The 22,032-nt window shown below is 51.1% G+C and overlaps 6 protein-coding genes across 6 annotated transcripts; 2 read left to right on the top strand and 4 right to left on the bottom strand.

Moving 5' to 3' along the window:
* Positions 1–1,585: 1,585 nt before the first annotated feature.
* On the top strand, positions 1,586–4,016 carry JN550_000979 (uncharacterized protein; the record flags this gene model as incomplete). The annotated part of the gene is made up of 6 exons (XM_049321910.1): positions 1,586–1,705; positions 1,761–1,835; positions 1,936–2,009; positions 2,074–3,397; positions 3,464–3,574; positions 3,624–4,016. 6 exons carry the CDS (start codon positions 1,586–1,588, stop codon positions 4,014–4,016), a joined length of 2,097 nt encoding a protein of 698 aa, XP_049176885.1.
* Positions 4,017–5,297: 1,281 nt separating this feature from the next.
* Positions 5,298–7,205, bottom strand: JN550_000978 (uncharacterized protein; the record flags this gene model as incomplete). The annotated part of the gene is made up of 7 exons (XM_049321899.1): positions 5,298–5,406; positions 5,462–5,699; positions 5,848–5,974; positions 6,239–6,466; positions 6,529–6,776; positions 6,830–7,130; positions 7,203–7,205. 7 exons carry the CDS (start codon positions 7,203–7,205, stop codon positions 5,298–5,300), a joined length of 1,254 nt encoding a protein of 417 aa, XP_049176884.1.
* Positions 7,206–8,916: 1,711 nt separating this feature from the next.
* Positions 8,917–10,020, bottom strand: JN550_000977 (uncharacterized protein; the record flags this gene model as incomplete). The annotated part of the gene is made up of 4 exons (XM_049321889.1): positions 8,917–9,125; positions 9,176–9,216; positions 9,275–9,626; positions 9,720–10,020. 4 exons carry the CDS (start codon positions 10,018–10,020, stop codon positions 8,917–8,919), a joined length of 903 nt encoding a protein of 300 aa, XP_049176883.1.
* A 989-nt stretch (positions 10,021–11,009) lies between these two features.
* Positions 11,010–11,663, bottom strand: JN550_000976 (uncharacterized protein; the record flags this gene model as incomplete). Its single annotated transcript, XM_049321878.1, has 1 exon — positions 11,010–11,663. One exon carries the CDS (start codon positions 11,661–11,663, stop codon positions 11,010–11,012), a length of 654 nt encoding a protein of 217 aa, XP_049176882.1.
* An 876-nt stretch (positions 11,664–12,539) lies between these two features.
* Positions 12,540–15,226, bottom strand: JN550_000975 (uncharacterized protein; the record flags this gene model as incomplete). Its single annotated transcript, XM_049321867.1, has 3 exons — positions 12,540–12,552; positions 12,614–15,034; positions 15,108–15,226. The coding sequence occupies 3 exons, from the start codon at positions 15,224–15,226 to the stop codon at positions 12,540–12,542; spliced, it is 2,553 nt and encodes an 850-aa protein (XP_049176881.1).
* A 2,168-nt stretch (positions 15,227–17,394) lies between these two features.
* On the top strand, positions 17,395–18,462 carry JN550_000974 (uncharacterized protein; the record flags this gene model as incomplete). The annotated part of the gene is made up of 2 exons (XM_049321856.1): positions 17,395–17,410; positions 17,519–18,462. The coding sequence occupies 2 exons, from the start codon at positions 17,395–17,397 to the stop codon at positions 18,460–18,462; spliced, it is 960 nt and encodes a 319-aa protein (XP_049176880.1).
* Positions 18,463–22,032: the final 3,570 nt, after the last annotated feature.

Genomic DNA, 22,032 nt, shown 5'->3' with positions numbered 1-22,032 from the left:
AAATTCCGAGTTGCACCGCATATTCTTCCAGAAGGTGGAAATACTTCTAGAATCAAGGTCCCCGCCTAGGCGTACTTGAACTGCCCCCCGAAATTCTTTTGAATATGGAGCTGATCCCGTTGCTGATACTGTTGGTAATACTTGATGCGGTATTTCTCCTGGAAACCTGGGCTGCTGGAGGCTCTGCCTCGGACGCCATCATATTGAGGCCTTTATCGTCGAGCGGTGGCTCAGTCTGCCGAGCTGGTTCCTGTGCATGACTCTCGGGAATTCTAGTCAGAGTTGAAGATCCAACTACGCTCCTTTCTATTCTATTGCCTGAGGACGGCTCTGAAGGCTTGCGAAATGTGTGCGCCAAGTCTCTGATATTCTCGAGATCCTCCTGGCATCGATCGCATTAGTAGTCTGGGCAAAAGGTTGTTTGATTTTGAATATACACTATCTTACCTCGGAGAGTTCTTCGGGAGTCCTGATAATATATAAATCCTCTTTCAGCTATAGGGGGGGGCATTCGGTCAATCATGTAACCCACACCCAACTTCAACTTGTGCATTGAGGGAACTCGATCGAGGGAGGTTCAACTGTTTTGCTTACGGCGACACTGTAATTATTCTTGCCAAATTTCCCATCCAAGTACTTTTGTAACCTCCTCGGGTTGATATATCTCATCAACACTACTTGTTCGCAAAACGCGACAGGCCCGGACATGATTATTCGTGGAGTGCAGCGAAAATGGCCGCAACTTATGGGCGCTAATAACCCTGGTACGACAGCGTAGTTCCGCGTAGAAAAGGAGACTTCCGCGAGGCTCGAAGATATCTGAGTCTGATGATTCTCTTCTCAAACTTTCGGGCGCGGCCGCTTGAAGCAGTCGTCTTCGTTTTAGTCAGATAAGAAATTGAGTGAGCCGCCTTCATGCGCGGCGGGAGGATTTCCCCAACCCAAATAAATCACACGTGACTACGGGCTGCAGCTGGGATGTAGGAATATGTACACTAAATAATTTGTCAAGCCTATCGTTGCCCTCTAAGGATTATGGTGGCATTGCGCAGCTGAAAACCACCCGCATGCAGCGTCCCCGCCAAAGGGACCTGCGCCCTGTGTGACCCCCTCATCACACCTTTATAACTGGCGGCTGCCTAATCGCAGCCAAAACTTCGTAAGTGATCGAGGCAGATTGACTCAGAATTACGTCTTGAGCAAAATCTGCGTACGTCCCAATTTTCCCCTCTTTACAGACAGCAAGGACGTTGTTTCGCTGTAGAACGAGCAAGCATTCAGGAGCCTGTAACCTCATGGTGGGATTATCACCACAGCCTGCTTCTGATGGCGCCGCCTGCCGTCTGCGATCCTTGCCAATGCAACGTGGGGGATGCAGTCCGCAGTATGGTATTGGCTAAAGCCCATTACGGCACCTTCAATTTCAAACAGGCTCAGCGCAAGGTGATCGGAAATTCAAGACCCTGGCGGCTCAGCCGCACCCTGACACGCCGGAGTAGAAAGTGGCACGAGTTCCGCTATGCCACGCGTCCGGAGACGATGTTCGCTGTACACATACCACTGGTGATTGTTCAACTGTAGAACCATGGAATGGGTACCCAATTCGGACCCCTTCATAGCTCCCAATCGTATTGATGACTTTGATTTCGACTTAGGCCCTCAGACTCCCGGACAGACATGCCGTGTCATTCGGGATTACAAAATCGTGAGTTTCCGAGATCATAACCTAAAACTTGAGCATTGGGACTGAGCGTCAGCAGGATGACCAGCGAACAACGGCATCAGATCAAGACATCAAGCTTTCGGGTGACGACAAGTGGACAGATTTGTTTTCGGTGTGTTTATTCTACCGGTAACAACGAATGTTATTAACATTCTGGGGGACAATTGGTGGCACACCGAATGGCTCTCTATACTAACGTGAATTTCGCTCAGGCTAACCGATTGTTCTCCTTAAATGACGCCTCCCTCTCATTCACGGACTTGCCAGAGGATGGATACTGCATCCTGTAGGCTTGACGCTGTCGCCAGCCTTGATTTTGTCTTAGTCACTAACACCAGCTTTTGTTCCAGGTTTATACCCCAGGCCGCGGACGTGAAGTTCTCGGAGAGCGAATCTCAGCCAGCAAATCTAACTGATCTACCAATCAGCCAAACTCGATGGACCAAGGTCGCCACGGCATTCCATCTTCCTGGACATTTTCCCAAGGTTGTCGCGAGGAAGCTAACATCCGTTATCTCTATTAATCGGACGCATAAGTTCAATGATCACTTTAGAGATAAACTCTGGATGCATACAGTCATGACCAATCAAAGCGATACACAAGCATATGCCATGGCAGCCACACACATTGCGTGTAAGAAGCTTACTCTCGCTGTCATGATTGGCTGCTCTGATGCGCAGATTCGCATCGTGAAACGTCTGGTTAAGGGATGGAGCGATGCGATTGGGCATCCACTGCTTATGCTTGGAGTATGCGCTGAATTGGAGCTCAATCGTCTGGAGGATTTGGTCGGTGCCCAAACACAAAGATATGTTGAGCTTATGGCGAGTATTGAAGCCGAACGTGTCAGTGCAGGCCATCATGGTTTCAGCTGGGAACTGATACAGCGAGTCCGGGCAACTCGTGAGGCGAGCAAGAAAGCCGAAGAGGAGGTTGACACAGCCAGGTCGCAACTTGAAAAGGCCCATAAGCCAGCGATAGACGCATTGATGCAACGCTATGCTCCACCTAACCCATCATCAAGTCGGCCCAACACGCCATCGGGAGCACAGGGATCAGTAGTGGCCACTGACACCGGGGGCACGCAATATACCGCGTCAGCTACTACTCATACTCCAGCTCCACCACAAAGTGTTCTTAACACCCCTTCCGGATCTCACGGAGCTGCAGGACATACTGGCTCCAGTCACGTTCGAAGTAGCACTACAACTCTCGCTCCATCGCAATCCCGCTCCAACGCGCAGACGGCACCACGGGGAGCTGGAATAGGAACGAGTCTCAGCAACACTACCACTGCTAACCCGACCCCATCCACAAGTCGCTCAAACACTCCAGCTACCACTGTTGGCCTAGGAAATACGTCATTAGGGTACCAAGGATCTTCAAACAATACTACGATAGGGGGCACCCTCGGTAGCGCGGAAACCACTACCCTTACCCCGTCTTCAAATCCATCCACCAGGCCTTCAGGACTTCGCGGATCAGCAGCCAATACCAGAACAGGAAGCACCCAAGGCTTGACTGGTTGCAATCTTGCCAGCGATGATAATGAGACTTTGAGGGAAATAACTAGCTTATTCCAGGAGCGATTCAATGACATTATTTCTAGGTTGGAGGGATTGAGTGCCAAATGCAGAATCAACGTGGAAGGGATATCGTTCACGACGGACATTGTAAGTGGCGCACGTTCATTCATTGATCAATTAAGCAAACAATCTCTGATACTCATATTACTTCAGATCAGAAGCGAACTGGCTAGGCAAGAAGCAAACACCAGTGCCCAAAATACAAGTTTCGGCACGGCAATCTCCTTTGTCGCCTTGATTTACCTTCCAATGACTGCTATTGCGGTAAGTGCGACTCTCTTCAGGTACATGGCACAGCTGACGATATTGTTAGACAATATTCGCGATGCCGATCTTCAAATGGGAGAACGACTGGAAAGATATCAGACTACAATCTATCAGACAAGATAAATCAAATTCTACGGATGCAGATTCCGGCGAGGATGAGGTGCAACTTCCCGTTGTTTCCGGTTACATATGGGTGTACCTCATCATTGGTGTCAGCTCCACCGTGATAACGTTTGTTGTATTCACGTGGCATCTTCGAGACATTATGTTTCCAAGAATCAAGCGCCGCTGGGTCAAGTTTACGGAAAGATTTAAGAGAGCCCCGCCGGAGCCACCGGCACTTGCGCCTACTCCTGCGAGCACGATGTCGACAAATATCCCACAGCTGATATCGTCAAGAACCTTCCCTGCCCCGCCTGCACGGGCTACTTCAAGGTAAAGCCAGAACTGTTCTGAATTCTTGCAGCGTGGCTCAGCATCTAATGATTTGGAGTTCAAGCAGACTACCTTCACGCAGTAATAGGGGTGCAACTAGCAACCAGGGGTCCCCTACGCAAAGCTTGCGGCATAGGACACCTCAAGGAATTGGTGCTGTATCATCTTCCAGTGCTGGGCAGAATCGGATACATGGTAATACATTGCCTCTGAAAACGCAGACCAGGATTGCTCCCGCTGCTCATACTAGGATAGCCTCTTCCACCACCAACCCTGCACCGGTTCCGCCTACCACACGGGCAGCACCAGGCCCTGCGTCCAACACAGTAACTGCACAAGCGTCAGCTGCTAAAAGGGTACAGCCACAGCTACCACCTGAGGTCATGGTTTAGTTCAGCTGAGATCCTAAATGTGTATCTCCTTAGAATGCTTCGATACTTTAATGAGTGTGTTTTAGAAATTAGGAGCTAGCCAAAGCCACAATAATTATTCTTCCTTTACTATGTGTTGCTAGCAGCGATTGAGGCTTGCCCATCTGCATGGGGAAAGAACCAAAGAAAAAAAAAAAAAGCAACGAGCTACCAAGCCCTTCCTAACCCTTCTAAAATTCCCAGGTTCCTGAAAATCCTCGTGGCTAGCAGTCGAGACTGGAAATTTGCAGGAACAAATGGAACGGCAAGTTCTAGGACCATTGCACGTCAGTGTCCAGGCCTCGGTTCAAACATGCAAAAGTGCTGGCTATAGATAACCGTAGGCCCAATTCCCTGTCACACTTCCATTGATCGAGCCGCGGTGGGCAACGCCGTCACCTGCCTTAGACCATGTTGTAGAATGCAGTACCTCAGCCTAGTAGCGGCGTCCCATGGAAACTAAGGGACCTGTCACATTTGGCAGCTAGCAATAGCAGTCTGTATCACGCTCCAAGAATGACTCATTGTGAAATACAATGCTGGAATTGCTGTTTTGATTACAGATTTAAGCTGTCGTCGTGACAAGTTGGGTCGGTGACGACTTCAGTCCCAATTGCAATGGTCCGATGGTGTAGTTGGTTATCACGTGAGTCTAACACACTCAAGGTCGGCGGATCGAGCCCGCCTCGGATCAATCTTGACTTTTTATCCTTGAATCTGCTCTTTTTGTCTTATTTACATCTCGGCGCAAGATCATGGGTCGCAATTAGACGTCCGTCGAGCTCCTCGGCAGTGTAGTGTAGAAGTCGACCGTACGACACGATTTCTTTTTCCTGTCGAATTTGAATGTAACGCGCGACTTCGGTGTGGCTCTGCTATGGCATGTCATCAAGCAGCATACCATTCTCAAGTCCATCTAGGCCGTCCCATTTTGGCGTCCCGTCAGGTATGTCCACTACCCTCTGTGAGTAGAATATATGGCAACTGCGAGATAAGATATTAGGGAAAGCTGTCAGTGTCCGATCATTGCACGACTCACTGTGGGTAAAAGGCGTCTCTTTGTGGCTGATTGTTGAATTTGATGAGCGTCGGAAACAGCAGCACCATCCGCCTGCCTTCATCCATGATCGGGGTCCGGCAATGTGCGCAGCTCACTTTACAAGGCAAGTCATGTTCTAAGGTGTTGTCCGCTGAGTTGTAGAAGACTAGGTCTTTCGTGCCATTCTCGAACATCATGTCTTCCTTGTGGAAGATAGCAGCCCACTGAAATGGAGCGCCTGAAGACGTCAGCGTTCGGTTTTCGTTATACTCTCTGTAGGATTATTATGCACCTACCATGCAGCACTTGACATCCACGGCAATGGCAGAATTTTGCAACAAGAGGTTTGTCGCGACTTAGCCAGTACTTTACACGCCCACACTGACAACGGCCTTCATGCTTCTTGTCAAAAGAGTCGCCGCCATCAGCAGGTTGGTAGGGAGGACTTTGCGTCCAGCTCTGGTCTGTAGGCATAATCCTCACATAGATTGAGAGATGGATTGAAACCCTCTTCTGTATTGTGTTTGCGCATATTACTACTGCAAGTTGGTCAGGGTCTGTTCCACGTGCGGTAAAAGAATGACCCCGTATGACGTAGATATTACGCTAGGTTGGCGACCGCGGCTACATACATCCAATGTCGTTCCCTAAACTGAACAGCACATCCTCCGTAAAGTGACTATTTTGAGATTTGCCTGATACCTCAGGTACTTAGTATGCTACATGGCGTGCATTCGTGATAGGCATTTAGCTTTTCCCTGTGGTGCCACCACTAACGTCAATATACTGGCCAGTGATCCACCGGCTTTTCTCCTGCGCCAACAACAGTACCGCATCCGCAATGTCTTCGAGCGCCCCGACACGATCCGCCGCCTTCGTCATGTCTACTAGATCCTGGATTGCTTTGTATCCCTCTGGATTGTCACGGGCAAATTTCCTCTGCTCGTCAGTATCGACGGGCCCCGGGGCCACTGTATTGACGGTGATACCATGGCTACGCCCAAACTGCAAACAAAGATATTAGTTGCGGCAAATAGCACTTGAATCCAATCAAAAATGCAACTCACCTCCGCTGCCCATGTGTGCGTGAGTGAATCTTGTGCTGATTTTGCTGCATTATAGAAAGGCAGGCTCTTGAGACCCAGCTTGGACGAGATGCTGCCTATGTTGATGATGCGCCCGCCCCGTGGCATGTGAGGCACTGTAGCTCGCACGACGTATATTGCCGCAAACACGTTCACAGAGAATTGCTTCTGTATGTTTTCCAATGGCGTATCTAGAGTTGAACCTGGCAGGTTGCACCCGGCATTGTTGACTGCAGTAGATGAGTCACATGTCTTGGTATTTGCAGATAACGAGTAGACTAACCTAGAATATCAATATGGGCCGTCTTGAGTAGTCTAAGGGTCTTCTCAATGAGATTGTTGGCGCCATCCTGTGATTCGATGTTCTCTTGGATCGCAACAGCTCCGATGCCATAGTCCGTACTCAATCTCTTCGCCAGCGTTTCAGCGCCATTGCGCGTTGTGTCGCTTACATAATTAATGACTATAGAGGCACCGTTACGAGCAAGAGCATTTGCGATACCTGCACCGAGACCAGTTTCGCGCCCAGAGCCTGTCACGATTGCTACTTTGCCAGCGAGCGACAGAGTCTCTGTAGCCATCGCCTGTTAGAAGTTTAGCGTTAATCGTATCCCGGTCTTTGAGGTTATAGGAGTCGAAGTAAAAGAATAAAATACCATGTCCCATCCTATGTGCCGCTGTCATTTTATACTGCAGCGCCGATCAGGTAAATTTGTATGTGCTGTGCTCCTCGCAAAGCCTGACGCGAGGCGGGCCACTCTTCCCCATTTTACGCCCCAGTCCACTGTGATTGCGCGGTTGCAAAGTATCAAGTTGGTCTTGGCTGTGGACATGAACCAGTCATGGAGACCCTCATTGGATCTCTGTAGGCTGTCTTATTGGCCAATGTGTAAAGATCGCCCCATTGCATCTTAGCGAGCTGCAGATTTGTGTGCATCTTTGTCATTTTTATTTTAGCGGTCTACGGCATAAGCGGCCGCGACAGACAGAAAGAGGGAAAGAAAGTACGAGAAGTCAATATGGAATTTAGGCTCGGGTGCTGACCTTACCATGGCTACTCTAGTTCTGCCCAGTACCTAAGCAGTACGCCGTATTCGTGTTAGACCTTCCATCGCCCTGCACAACAGAGTACCATGGCATTGACAAAGGAGCCAGTAGCCTCTTTGAAGATTGTGATCTGAGAAAGCGCGTGAGTGGATTGATTCAAGTCTTTGTATTAATTTGTTCTTTCAAAGCTTTTCGACAGCGTAGTATAGCTGACTCTGTCTTTGCACATATTTTCATTATAAAGATATCATGAATCAGGTTGCGAAAATTGTCCTGGCCATCATTCAAGGTGCGCAGATGTGAACTTGAAGGCCACTTGAACATGGTCTCAAAGATCTCCACCATATATATATAGCCAAAAGGCTTAAGAGTTGCTTTCAATCGCAGGAAGCAGCTGATACTGCTGTAAGAAATCAAATTAAGTAAAAGGATAAGAAATAGCTAACTATATGATGACCTTTTGACGCTGTCGAGTTTCTGATAAACCATCCTATTTACACGCTCATGCTGACTCCTAGACTTGCGGCCCAGCCTTCAGTTTCTAAGGACTTCTGAGGGAGCTCTAGCTGCCGGGTTACTTGGAGGATTATACTGATCGTGGAACTGGACCATTACCCTTTCACCACCACATTGCTACTAGAGACAGGGACAACATCAGTCGAGCAGGAACGGCCAAAACACCTCATATCTTGGAAACGCGACAATGCTGACCCAGTCAAAACGTACCATCATCAAGACCGCAGACCCTTGAAAGCCAAACTGCCGTCCTTGTGTCCCCAGTTCCGACAGCAACATGATCACAGAGACTCTTGGATGCCTAGTCCAAAACCGCGAGGACGCCTTTAAACAGAACACGATTTGGAGCCATTGGATTAATTAAAGTAAATGAGAGAACCGAGAGATGCAAAAAGCGGTACCCTATTGAACAAGCCTAGGATATTGAAGTCGAGCGGCTCAGCGCCTGATGCTCCATGTCCATCACTCTTTCTCTTGTGCGACAAGATTAATCAGACCGCAATACCTCACAACGAAAAAATATAAAGCTATAATACTACGGTAGACGGTTAAGCCCCATATACGACAAAGCCTCGATTTATATTGGGAGGCTGGACCCATTGCAGAACAGTGAGTAGTCTCAACAAATAGCCTTCACTTACAAGGACGAATAATTCACGTCGATGGTAGCAAATTGCAAGACTTTCAACTTCATGTACATTTAGGATTATCTACACACATCATGATTGTTTATGGACAAGAACACGCGAGCAAGGTGCACCTGATGCTAGCCTCATTTACCGAGGTGCTGCACAACAGACTTGATCACTACGCGATTCCGAAGAACGCGAGATCCATTGTCTCGTGGATTGGCACGGAATGGCCGACACCTTGGGCGCTGTAGCCTACTAGCTGCGCTGTTGTCGTTGTTCCATCCCCGTAAATAGTCTGCGTGTAGCCACTTTGAGGTGTGTTTGCTGTTTGCTTCGATGTCGTCAAGCCCAAGACATTGGACCATTGCTTCATCGCCTCTTGGTCTAAATAATGATTAGCATTTCCCATTCGTTTCCGGCAATTTTGATCTTACAGTTCGGATAGTGGAGCGTGTTATCAGCAGTTCCGTGCCAGCTATATTATATTTCGTTAGATCGAGCATCCAAGTCTGGTTAGGGAGGATGACACTTACATCTGCATCCTGGGCCGGGGGCCAGTGTAGTTCGGGTAGTAGGATCGCGTGAGGTCGCCCCATTGCTGTGCAGTCTTCGTAGTCTGTCCATTGGCACAAGAGTTGCTCCAACCTGGCGGGTCCTGAGTGGCAGTCGAGCCCGCTACGTAAAAGCATCCGTCTGGTACTCCAGAATAGGCCGATCCAGCCTTGAATACATCGGGATAGGCTCCGACGAGAACGTTTGTCATCATGGCACCCGAGCTGGTCCCTGTAACAAATGTCCTATTCAAGTCTCCACCGTACTTCTCTGCTGCATACTTGACCATATTCACAATAGTCTGACTATCGCCGCCACCATTATGGGTCAAAGCTGTCGGATCATAATCAGTAAGAAACCCAGGGGATGATCTTCGCACCATGCACTATGACAAAAGGCCAGAAGGGGGTGCGTGGGAAGACATACTAGCAGTCGAGGCAACGTCGAAGCAGCCACCGCCAGATTTCGAGTTGGGGAAGATGACGATAAAATTGTGCGAGCTCGCCAATGACATATATTTAGATTCGGTAGAGTAACCCTGGGCCGATCCTTGACAATGATGTACTGCCACGATCATCGGCGCTGGCGTCGTGAGGGTTTTGGGCACGACAACATACATCCCGAGCTTCGTGGGGCCGGCATTGAAATCGTTGACCTTGGTCAAGGACTGCGAGCTGCCAATGGTGGCAAGGCCGGCCAAGACCGCAAATCTTGTCAGGAACTGCATCTTGTCAAGGTATCTGTTGTATCGGGCAAGCGAATACGTCTAGACAGGTCGAGTCAAGCTTTGTTCCAAATTCGAGGAAACCCCAAGCTAGATAAGCTTTTCTTTATTTGGTCGACGACCCTATACTTCGTCCGGTATGACGCTACGGAAAAGCTAGTGGCCATCGGCCTGTCCCCGTTGTGGTATCCTTGTGTCCGACCGTTGACTCTCCACGGATAATTGACCAATCTGCATATTAAACACGGTAACGTATGTACCGATTCTTATTTCGGAGAAATTGGAGTCAATGGATTAATTAAAGAGGGCCTCCGGCGATTTGGGGTTCTTGATATTAAGGGACGTCTTGTGGAGGGGAATGTGGAGCCATATACCGGGGTGTTCCAGTCAGTCCGTATAAGTAACTTCTCGGCTAAATGCCGATGGCGACTCTCAAGCATTTCTACGCTAACGGGCGTGTTTCTGCGCTGGACAAATGCGGAGTACTGATGAAACATGTTCTGCTTTTCGTGCAACCTTGCTTCACAGTTGAGACCTAGCCTAAGTGAACGTGATCAACAGACACGCAAAACAGCCTGATGGCTGGGCCTAGAGGGTGGGCGGCATTTCTTCAGAAGGGTGCAGGTAATTGTCCAAATCCCCGCGTTCATCATGAACCAATATCATCGCTTTCGGAACCGAGGTCAGGCAATGTAAACGAATGGTCATTAGAAAGAGCAGTATTCACTGCGAATATTAGTGTGAGAATTTGCCTGCGGGTGGGAAGTGGCAATCTGTTCCACGTGGGCTAAGCATTGGTGCACTTGCGCAGATTCATATCATTTATTTTCCAAATATAGTACAGAACTTGGAGCATAGTCAGGCCAACAAAACGGCCCACAACCCTAGACATACCTACCTCGGAGAGAAAGGGATATACTGGCACGATCAAACCCGAAGCACAGCCTCTATATTGGTGTGATCGATAGTTGCCAGACGGTCACGTTCACCCTTCAGTCTTCGTCATCACTGTCGTAGATTGCAGACAGAGATACGCCTCCTTCCTCATCATCGTCACTGCTCTCCTCCTCATCCTCCTCTGATACTTGTTCTTGAGTGCTGTCACTTCCGCGAAGCCAAGTGTCGGAAAACTCACCGCTTTGTGGGAAAATCTCGGCGACAAAGTTGCTTTTCATATCCGAGGGTCCGTCCGAGGGTAGAAGCGGGAACCATCTCAGGGGATTGCGGACTGTAGAGGCATCGCTCGATTGCTCGACTTCCCTCTGATTTGCGGTGCTCCAAGCGACCAGAGGCTCGTATTCGTCAGATTCGTCACCCATCTCGCCCACCCCTGCGTCCAGCTCCAGCTCAGGGCTGTCGGCATGGATATTCAGCCTCAAAATTTCATAGTGTAGCTCGCATTGGATACAGTGGAACTCGTTCCATCTGAGGAGACCACTCCCCTTCCTAGGATCAGTCAGACTCTCACGCGGATTTATATCAGTGCCTGCTTGAAGACGGCGAACAGACCATCTCGTGCGGTCATGGCCACAAACGCCATTCCGAGCCCGCGCCTGTGGACACGCCTGCCTGTACTTGGTGTTGTCAAGCAGAACGACGCCGCGGCAACGTGAACATTGCCATCGTAGAGTAACACCTTGACACATCTCGATATGGGTTTGGTGAGTCGTAATAGTAAAATAACCAACGCGTTATTAATGCGTGGCCCTCCCTCTGTACCTAGCAGGAGTGGGCGCACTTTTCCATATTTATGAAAACTCCTCTTTGGAAGAAAATGGCATTGGTGTCGACATAATTGTTCCAGACTATATAAAACAAAGAAACAAAATTCGTAACCAGGCGCACAGGATGTCTTTGTCTGGCAGTCAGATTCAATCTCTATACAAAGGGTTGATTGCTCCAAAGGTAGACTGAACATTACAATCCCATTCTCACGACTCCCAGCTAGGGCCGTCGTGTATCAAAAGCGAAACTGAACAAAGGAGCATCAAGGCGAAGCTATGGTCAAAGAGACTTGCTGATCGGAAATCGGAACGTCTTCAGCCAAGTTGATATCGTCACTCAATCTCTCTACGCATGTTAATGGTAAAATGATTCACTGTGTTACCGCCAAAGGAGTCGTTAGAGGTCACATTATACTGCAACGAGTGATACAAACGACTTGAATTGTAATGATGCGGATTCTGCAATGTGCCGCAACGCCTAGCCATGCTCCCCTCTGCAGTCGTAATGCTACCTATTATATATTACATAACATTGGAGGCCACTAAATTTCCTGGACGGTGCACCTGATGATCCTGAGAACGCCTTTGCTGCTATTCTGAAATGAGACTCTGAACCACGCTTTTCCTTCAGATGCAAATGAAGAATCTCCGAAAGGAAGACAGAAAAGAGAAGGGACAAAAAAAAAACAGAGAATGTTATGGCAATATCCATGCTGAAAAGTTGGAGGTTTTATCCGTGCGATATCAAGGCACTAACAAACCAAGCGCCATAGGATATGACCATACTTTCGGTTGTTACTACCATCGTCGACTAGTTCCATGAGTTAGTTTCTAATAAACAAGTTTGGGGGACGACAAATGATGCGACTGACCTATAGGCCGAATCCACCTTGGCACGCTTGCGCTTGAATTTGGGCGGGTGGGTATCTTCTTGACGTTTGGGTGATTTGTTGCCAGATTCATCATCGGACGCGCCTGCCAGTCCAAGCAGCTCCGCCTCAAGGGGCGTTAGAGGCGACCCTACAGACTCGATTTGCGAGTTGTTACCTATTGAAGAACGGCGGCTTGATGGTCCGTGACGACTTTCTGGGCGATCACCGGTACCTGAAACCTTAGAGTGCCGTCTGCTTGACGGTCGCCGAGCAGGCCGTGGATGCGGTGATGGTGACCTGTCTCTGGATCGAGCATGAAACTCAGTGACCTTCTGTTGTATATAATCCGAAGAAGGCACCTGGAACATAGCATCAACGCGTTCTTGAATAAGATCCCGCGCGGGCTCTCCAGAGGACGCCGTAGCACCGCGGCTGCCATGCCTTGTATAGTCCTGCCTGTAGCCTGGACTACTATCCCTAGCCCATCGATCTCTAGAGCCTGGGCTTCGAGATCTCTCGAAGCGTAAGCTGGGTTCCGAGTTGTAGGCGTCACCATTACGGAACATTCTAGAATCCGAGCTGCGATGATAACGATCTAGTTCGTGATAGTCTCGCACTTCCCTCGGAGGCCGGGGCTTCGAAAGATCATAGTGAGAGATTGTCTCGCGGCTATCTGCCCATCGTGGAAAATCGATATCAGTCGGTGGAATGGTAGTAATGTGAGGCGGGAAGTCTTCGAACGCTTGTGGCGCGGAATCACTGATTTCCCCCGGTTCCGGGGATGTCTCTTTTGCCGGATGGCGGTAATGATCTACTTGAGCGAACGGTGAATGAGAGGTCAGACCGTGGTCTGGCTTGTTTATTGGATGTTGTTGGTCCGCCCATTTCCGTTTACGCTGATTGCCGGAGGACCGCTGATCTCGGTCTATATGGTCACGGTGTTCCCGCTGTCGGGCTTGATTCCTACCACGTCGATCATTGCGGGTCCCGTGGCTCTTGATGGATTTGATGTATGCATCCAGACTCTGCAGAGATACCTCCGAAGGCTCTAGGAAGGCAGGATGCTGGCGGTATTTGGACCATTGATTGGTATCACGGATGCTAAGCGCAAAATCGTCAAGGTTAGCCGATGTGGCATACTTGGATTTTACACATTTAGCATCAAACGCAGGCGGGAGTAAGATGTCTTCCGAGTAGTCCCCGGGTAAGGGTTCAGCAATGGCATCTGCTTTGTGGTCCGAGGGCGCTTCAGCAAATGCCTTTTCCAGTTCCCATTGGAAGTCTTCATCTGGCAGATGGCTACTACTGCTCTGAGATGTTCCGCCATTGCCACTTTCGGTGTGCACTGGAGAGCTACTTGCGTTGCTGGCTCCATCCTCAGCCTTCACCACCAAATTATCTACCGCAGACGGTGGTCCAACGAAGCGATCAGTTTTCTGTAGGGCTTCGAGCGTAGGTGGCTGCTGTGACTCCCCGTCGGCTGTTACACTGGGCGTACCTTGAGACGGAGTATTGTGTGACTGTGTTAGATGGTGGCTGTCGCTGCGCGGCCTGCTCTGCGAGCGATGTCTTTCGTCCACATTGCCGTGGCGCCGAGCATGATGCCTATCGCCTCTACGGCGATCATCTCTCCGCCCGCGTTTAGACCAACTACCGTCATTGGAGTGTCCTCGACTATATCCACTATGGTCGTGCCCAACGGTCGGTCGTCGATCATCATGGTGATCCCGCCTTCTACCTCGTGGATGTCGCTCGTCGCCCCACCGGTCATTACGGCGGTCCGAGAACGATGAATCCAGTTCTTGTCTATGTGGCTCGTGGCTTCGTGACACGCCCGCGGGTGGATTGACCGGAAAACTTGGCGGCGGCGGTCCCGGAAACGACCTGTAATCCGGCAGCGGGTAGCCTTGCGGAGGAGCATGGGGTAGCCCGGGGGGGTAGCCTTGCGGTGGACCTGGGTATCCATAACCGGTTTGTGGAGGATAATGTGACGGAGGGCCGTACGGTTGTGGAGGCCCTTGCTGCGCATGACTTGGAGATGCAAAATGCATCGGGGGACGAGCGGCACCGGGTGGGCCTCCAGGTGGTCCATACTGCTGGTGGAAGGGCTGGGCATAGGGTGGTGCGCTGAAGGGCTGGGGAGGAGGGCCATAAATGTCGGAATATCCCTGCTGAGATGGATAGCTGGCGCCATGATGTCCCTGAAAGGGCGGAGGGACCTGAGCCGGAGGCCAATGAGGCGGTGGTTGGCTGTACGGATATGGTTGGGCTGATGGCGACGGTTGGTACGGGTTCATGGGCGGGCCCTGCTGACTTGGATGCGTGTAACGCGTCACAATCGGACCCTTATGTCTCTTGTTGGGATGGTCATCACCTCGGCTACCACCAGCTTGCTGGCGCGCTCGAGAAGCCTCTAGGCCTCTGTGATAAGTTAGTGTCAGATGAGTGGAAACAGGTCAAATGAGCAACGAGGACTGTGCTGAGATTCACTTACGCTGGAACATCCCTGGTTGGCTCAGGGCAGGCGGTAAATATGTGACCTCTCATGCCACAGTTGTAGCAAGGTGGTGGTTCGCCATGGGCTGACTGGTGTCCAGGAGCCATACTGTTCATGATGGGTAGGGAAATCCCGAGGGAGGAGAACAAAAAGGCTGCTGTGAATAGTCCGGGCTTGTGTGCATGGAGTCTAACGCACGGCGTGAAAACCCTGGAGAATACTTTTCAAGAATATTCAACGACCGGGGCTCGTCGTTGACCGAAAGAGCCATAAGTTTCTGCGCTTTGTCAGTGATGTCCAATACAGGTGCAAGGTGAAAGCAGTTGCTCCGGGGAAACAAGGACTTTCGCTTTGAGGAAGATATGTTGAAGATGGCTCCAGGCAAGGGAATATCGCAAGTGAATTGATGAATGTGGGAGGGGGGTTAATACGGATTTGGGGCTGGAATAAGGCGGCATGGAAGAGATTGAAGCCCAGTGACATTGGACACTGCGCAGTAAGAGCTTTCGACCTCTTAGAGCACAGATAATTCTCCTGGCCACCACGGATAAATATCAGAAGTAATGAAGTAGGGTAGAGTCCAAGGACTGCTACATGGAGCAGTTACTGCGTATGCTCCTGCGCATAGAGCAGGCAGCGTATACGGGTTTCCATATGCAACACCGCAATGCGGCTCGATCAAGAATATGCGCAGACCCTAGCCTTGGCGAATGTCTTCTATGGCTTCAAGAATTGGGCGCAAATGAATGAAAACGGCGCAGATAGACGTACTAGATCAAGACGTGAGCTGGTCCGTTGATGATGTGAGGCCCCCAGGCGCCGTCAACTAGTGGCGCCCGCGACGCCTATCCCCCACCACACACGCACCCGGAACCGCGACGGTTTCGGCAGTCATGCAGGATAGAGCGTGTCGTCTCATGAATCGAGCCCAAGATCGAACCAGCTGCGATAGCAGTGAACGGTGAGTCGTGAGTTGGTTGTCGCAAGAGCTGGAGTCGTGACATCTGGCAGCGTTGTGAGATCGAGGTCGGAGCGCTTGGACTGCAACCGCCGCGCTTCCTAGGGACGGTAACGTGCTGGAGCGATCGGCTAAACGCCGGGAAGCTCCGAGGAGGTCAAGGCAATGTCTAGACGACATGAGAGATTCACTTCATGGGATTACAAACACCTTGCAAGAAATAGTATGGTACGGAACACAACTCCGGAACACATAGGTTGATCTATATATCATGGTTGGCATAGTTTGGCATCTGCGTCGCTCATCACCATGACACGGCGACCGAGACATAGCACGGCGAGGAGAGATCTGAGACCTAGCCCGTGAAATGATAGAAAAAAATCTGACTATAATGTCGGATAGACCGCCAAGGTATACATATGCCCCGAATAGCAGCGGTATGAGAGGTGGAGCAAGACGAAATAAGTACGAGACGTATACAATCTGCCCCAGCCGGGGGTCATGCGAGCCCAGTACTGAAGCCGCAAGCAGGCCATATCCACAGAACCAGTTGGGGTCTGGCTCGGCCTACTGAGCTTTCGAGGAAAGAAAAAAAAAGGAAATCTCCAGCTGATGTTTCCGATACTCCTGAAGATGAAGTTGGTGAATAACGCCATAATCTGAACTGTCCACGACCTTGTTCTGGGGGGTAATACCCCTTCTGACCATGTCCCTAGATCACTAGATCAGGGACAAGTAGTGTACTGGTAAACTGATTCGTTCAGCCATCCCGAGAGCCGATAAGATGACTTTCGAGACTGAGTGCAGCTTGAATGAGACCCAAAGCGGATCGGGTATGTGAAGTTGAAAAAGATGGGTTGATGTTGGCAAACCCACACGTGCCGAAGATATCAGGCTTCAGGAGCGGGACTCGGTGAGAAAATGTTCCGGGGGTCCCGTTGAAACTGAGACGGCATCCAGGTCCGCCCACTCCCACGGCAGACCCTCATGGCGTGCGTCTAACAACGCAGCGTATCACCCATCGCTCACTATCCCGTCTCGTGCTCAGCTCTGATTTGTAAAGAGATGATTTGACGACTCGCCTCACGGCCAAGCAGCGCACCTTCTGATGTTGTGTTCTCTGACGATTCCAGAGCTTCGACCGCTCGAGCTGGGCCCCATGTGAGACGACGATTCGTTCCCATCGATCATGTTTGCGGTTCTTTCAACGACAACACACTCCAAAGACGACATAGCATTCGCTCGGAGCAGAAGGAAGCCACTTCCACCTTGCGACCACAACCGAGCGCCTTGAAACCAGCCCGAACTGGCTGAGCCGCGCCCAAGATGCCTGGGCTTCCGGGTTAGTCCATCCCTCCCCCCAACCCGCGCCGTCGCCGTCGCCGTTTCCATCTCCGTCTCCAACAACGTGGTGCTGCATATTCTGACACCACATGTGCCCCCTCTACAGCTTCAGTCGATTTAGACGAATGCATCTCGCGTCTCTACAAGAAGGAGCTTCTCGCCGAGTCGGTCATCGAGGCAATATGCGCCAAGACCAAGGAGCTGCTCATGCGCGAGAGCAACGTGGTCCACGTTAAGGCGCCCGTGACAGTGGTGGGCGACATCCACGGCCAGTTCTACGACCTGATCGAGATCTTCAAGATCGGCGGCTGGTGCCCTGACACCAACTACCTGTTCCTTGGCGACTATGTCGACCGCGGCATGTTCAGCGTCGAGACTATTTCGCTGCTCGTCTGCCTCAAGCTGCGCTACCCCGACCGCGTGCACCTGATCCGCGGCAACCATGAGAGCCGCGGCGTCACCCAGAGCTACGGCTTCTACACCGAGTGTAGCCGCAAGTACGGCAACGCCAATGTCTGGCACTATTTTACCGATATGTTTGATTTCCTGACGCTCAGCGTCGTCATCAACGATCAGATCTTCTGCGTGCACGGCGGCCTTTCTCCGTCGATCCACTCCATCGACCAGATCAAGATCATCGACCGGTTCCGCGAGATCCCGCACGAAGGGCCGATGGCAGATCTGGTCTGGTCGGACCCGGACCCAGAGCGGGACGAGTTCTCCTTATCGCCCCGCGGCGCGGGCTACACATTCGGCGCCAAGGTCGTCAAGAAGTTCCTAGCCGTGAACGGCATGTCACACATATTACGCGCGCACCAGCTATGCCAGGAGGGCTTCCAGGTGCTCTACGATGACCACCTAAGTACGGTCTGGAGCGCGCCAAACTACTGCTACAGGTGCGGAAATATGGCCAGCGTGCTCGAGGTTGGAGACACGGGCGAGCGTTTCTTCAATGTATTCGCAGCGGCCCCGGAGAACGACCAACACAAGGATCTACAGCAGGGCGGCGAAAAGATCGACGGTAACGCTCTGCCAGATTATTTTCTCTGAAGAGACATGAGAAACCTTTATTTTCGAGGCATGATTAAACTGAAGCGATTGGTCTTCACATGACGCATTATAGACGCCCAGTTGGAGTCATACGGACAGATCAAGACGGGTAGGATGAATGAACGAGGTGAAAAAAGGAAGGAAATACCCTCAAAATATTGCTACAAATATAAAGCGTGCCGGGCCTTTGGCTACAATCTATCGTTGGCGAGTTATACCCACCTGAGTTGAACCACTCACGATCTGTTCAGGGTTTTGTCATTGTTCTGGTCCAAAGCACGAATAAACAAGGTTCACGTAGTTGAGGCGAAGTGCAATGGTGTATGTATTTCTGTAGCTTCCTCCAGCATGGAAGGCTCTAAGCTGAACAGTGCCGGAGCGTGTATGAAGCATAGGTTGTACGCGAACATCGGGACATGCCCTCGTCAGCCACAACTGAGAGCATGGCCGTACTGAAAGTCGCAAAGTCTAGGTATTTTTGGGGTTTCAGTGTTCTCCATCCCGTATCAGCGGACCCCCCACCGTTCAGTCGTGATTGCCCGACTAAATCAGTCGACCAACGCCGTACTGGACAGCTCAGCCAATCAATCTCAAACGCCGTTTGAACGAGTTTTCTCTACCAATCCTTGGCGATGTCGAAAGACCACTCAAACTGCAAGTGGGTCTTCTTGTCATCGTCGACGAAGCTGGAGATGGCGTTGTAGTGGCCACGGGCAAGCATACCGGAAGGAGCCTCCTCCTCCTGGACTGCGAGGAATGTCAGTATTGATGAGATAATGAAACCTGGAGAGATCACTTACAGCGCTTGGAGTAGATGGGCTGCTTCTCTGTGTTCGGTGCGTAGCTTCCCTTTGGGAGTTGTCAGCGGCGACAACTCAGAGCTCGTTATTCCGTAGACTTACCAGCATCTCCGAGTCCTTGCTGACCTTGATGCCCTTTCTCTTGACGACTTGGACGTACTGGAGGCCACTGAGGATCTCGTGCTGAACCTTGAACTCGGCGACCATGGTGAACTTGGAGCCCTCCTTTATCTTGAAAGGCTTGTCCTTCAGCGTGGTCTCACTTCCGGGAGCAGAGAGATCGATGTCGACTGCGGGGCGTCCGGGGGACTCCATAGACAGCTTCTTGATGATACAGACGCGAGTGTCGTTGGGGTCGGAAAGGTCCTTGCCACCACCAAGACCTAGCGATTGCTTGTAGCGTTGCAGAGACTCGTCGTTGGCATCTGTGGGAGAAGCAGTGTTAGGCATGAGTATCGATCTAACGTGGCAAGAATTTGAGAGAATGCGTCCAGGTGCAGAATCGTCAGTACGGGTCTCGGTCACAGAAACATGTCTCCATCGCAGAGGACCGGGAGATCGAGTCGGGCCAGGATAATCATATCTCTTGCCAGTGAGCCAGATTTCCCAGTCCTTCGAAGGCACTCGCTTGGAGGCGAGAGCCTCGATCTTCCACTCGTAGACTTCTTCCTGGTCACTAGCCAAGTTGATGCGTGAGATCGAGGCAGATGTTCCCAGTCTCTGGCGAGGCTTGGTTAGGACATGGCGGAACCTTCTGTTGGAAAGAGGGTAGGCGTTGGCCGTGTATGTGGTCTTGATCACATACGCCGGCGCCGGTACTGCAGCATAATTTGAGGAGGCCGAAGCCAGGAGATCTGCATCTGCCCATACGAACATGCCAGTCTCGAGACTGTCCGCTGTCATAGCGGCCATGGTTGTTCTGGATCGATTGTGCAGTTGCAGTATTTCTCCGTCCGAATTTGCGTAGAATTGCTGGGGAAGTGAAATGCACGCAAAGAATGTTCATTCACGGGCAAGATTCACTTCACATCTCCGTAAAGACCCCAGATGTGATGGATTGCACGGCCCATTGTCGTGGTGCGTTGCCGGTGCGATGCAGACAAACCAAGTGGCCATGCCGTTTGGTTCGCTGCCTCAATGCACCCATCGCGAACCTTGTCGTCCACATCGTCCCGTCGACACCTTTGGGCCCGTTCTTCACGCCGGCACTAAGAAAGTAGCGGCCGGATAGACACCCATAGCATCGTTGGTGCCTCTGTCCGAGGACCATGCTCAACTTGAAAGATCATACCACATGAGAAGGACGCCAGTCGAGCTGAGCAGGAAATCATCCATCGCATGCGATCGGAAACAAAGCCAGATTCGTTGGGCGCTCATGGTATAATCCAGCTGTCCATCGCTGGCGGTATCAACAACCCAACGATAATCGGGCCGCAACACTGGATCATAGCGACATGGCGGTCCTCGACATTTCGTTCACAAGGATGTCGACGAACGGCCAAGTCGGCGTACCAGACTTATAGAGACGTGGAGCGTACGAGAAGAGACACGGCAAGATATAGAAGCTAAAGGTCACTCACCCATGTTCTGGTACTCGGCCAAGCTCTGTTTGGGCTGGTTGAGCTTGTATCCCTGAGTCTCCTCGGGCAAGTGGTCATCTTCGTGGGAAGCCATCTTGGATGCGTGGTCTTTGCGGTTGGTGGCCGGGGTGTAAGCTGCTTCTGGGTGGTATCCAATCTCGGGAATCAACTTTGAAGAGAGAGATTATCGTGAAGAGGGGCAATTGGCGGTGATGGATTGCCTCTCAGAAGTGGGATGTGAGTTAGGACGTCAGAGAGCAAGCTATGCCGTTTTACGGCAGCTAGGTGGGGTTTTGCTCCTGCTGGAGAGGGGCAAAGGGGGGTCTGGCTAAGGTCCTGGCTGGCTGGGCCACGGCGGCCGTGGTACTGCACTGCAAGGGCCGGCACGGGTGAATCATTTGCATGAAGAAGGCCTGAGCAGATCAGATGGGACATGTTTGAGCCGGTGAAGAATGCGATGGCGTATCGAGACGAGACCCTTGTACCGTAAAGGGTGGATGACAGGAGCCCTTGACTGCGTCGATTATGTCTGATCGCGGATTTAAGCTTTACTGTGTAGGGGTCTCGACGATTGGTAGTCCAGGTCGGAACCTGCTCCCTAGGAGGGCTTCGACACGTTTGTGAAAGAGAAGCATAACTGCATAACTTGGACGGCAGGCGTTTGGGTCCTGTTTGCAACACTCCAGGCACAGTAGTTACGTTGATCAGTTGAATTATATCTGAAGTATAGGCCGGGACTAACAAGGCTAGCAACCTCCCACAATGCCTTGGTATACTTCATAGCTATAGGTGGTGATGGTGCATCCAAGTAGCTACCGACGCCATGGGGTAGTTATCGGACCTCGAAGGTGCTGTGCATGTATGTATGTAAGTCTGTGACTCGATCAAAACAAGCCATCAACTGTTGCTGCTGGTGGACACTTGAGGGATGCGGGTTGCACTTTATTGAGGCCTCGCTGGGCAATTTCCTTTAGTTGCCTGGGTATCCGGACTATCTAAGGTAGCTTGGTGGTTTGTTTACAGGTTGCTTGGCTGGCCTGCTGTCGCGACTCGTCGTGTGTGAGCGTTAGCACAGCAGCAGCCCGATGACCATGGACGAGTAGCCGCCCCAGCCCAGCGAGGGCTGTGTATACTCTGTACCGATCCTCGAGTAGACCCTTACTGTGTACCTAGGTAGATCCATGAGGGGA

The sequence above is a fragment of the Neoarthrinium moseri genome, assembly GCF_022829205.1.
Source record: "Neoarthrinium moseri strain CBS 164.80 chromosome Unknown scaffold2_Wmoseri_CBS_16480, whole genome shotgun sequence".
NCBI classification, from domain to species: Eukaryota; Fungi; Ascomycota; class Sordariomycetes; order Amphisphaeriales; family Apiosporaceae; genus Neoarthrinium; species Neoarthrinium moseri.
The sequence above is the reverse complement of the archived record's forward strand: the minus strand, read 5'-3'. Positions and strand labels throughout refer to the sequence as shown.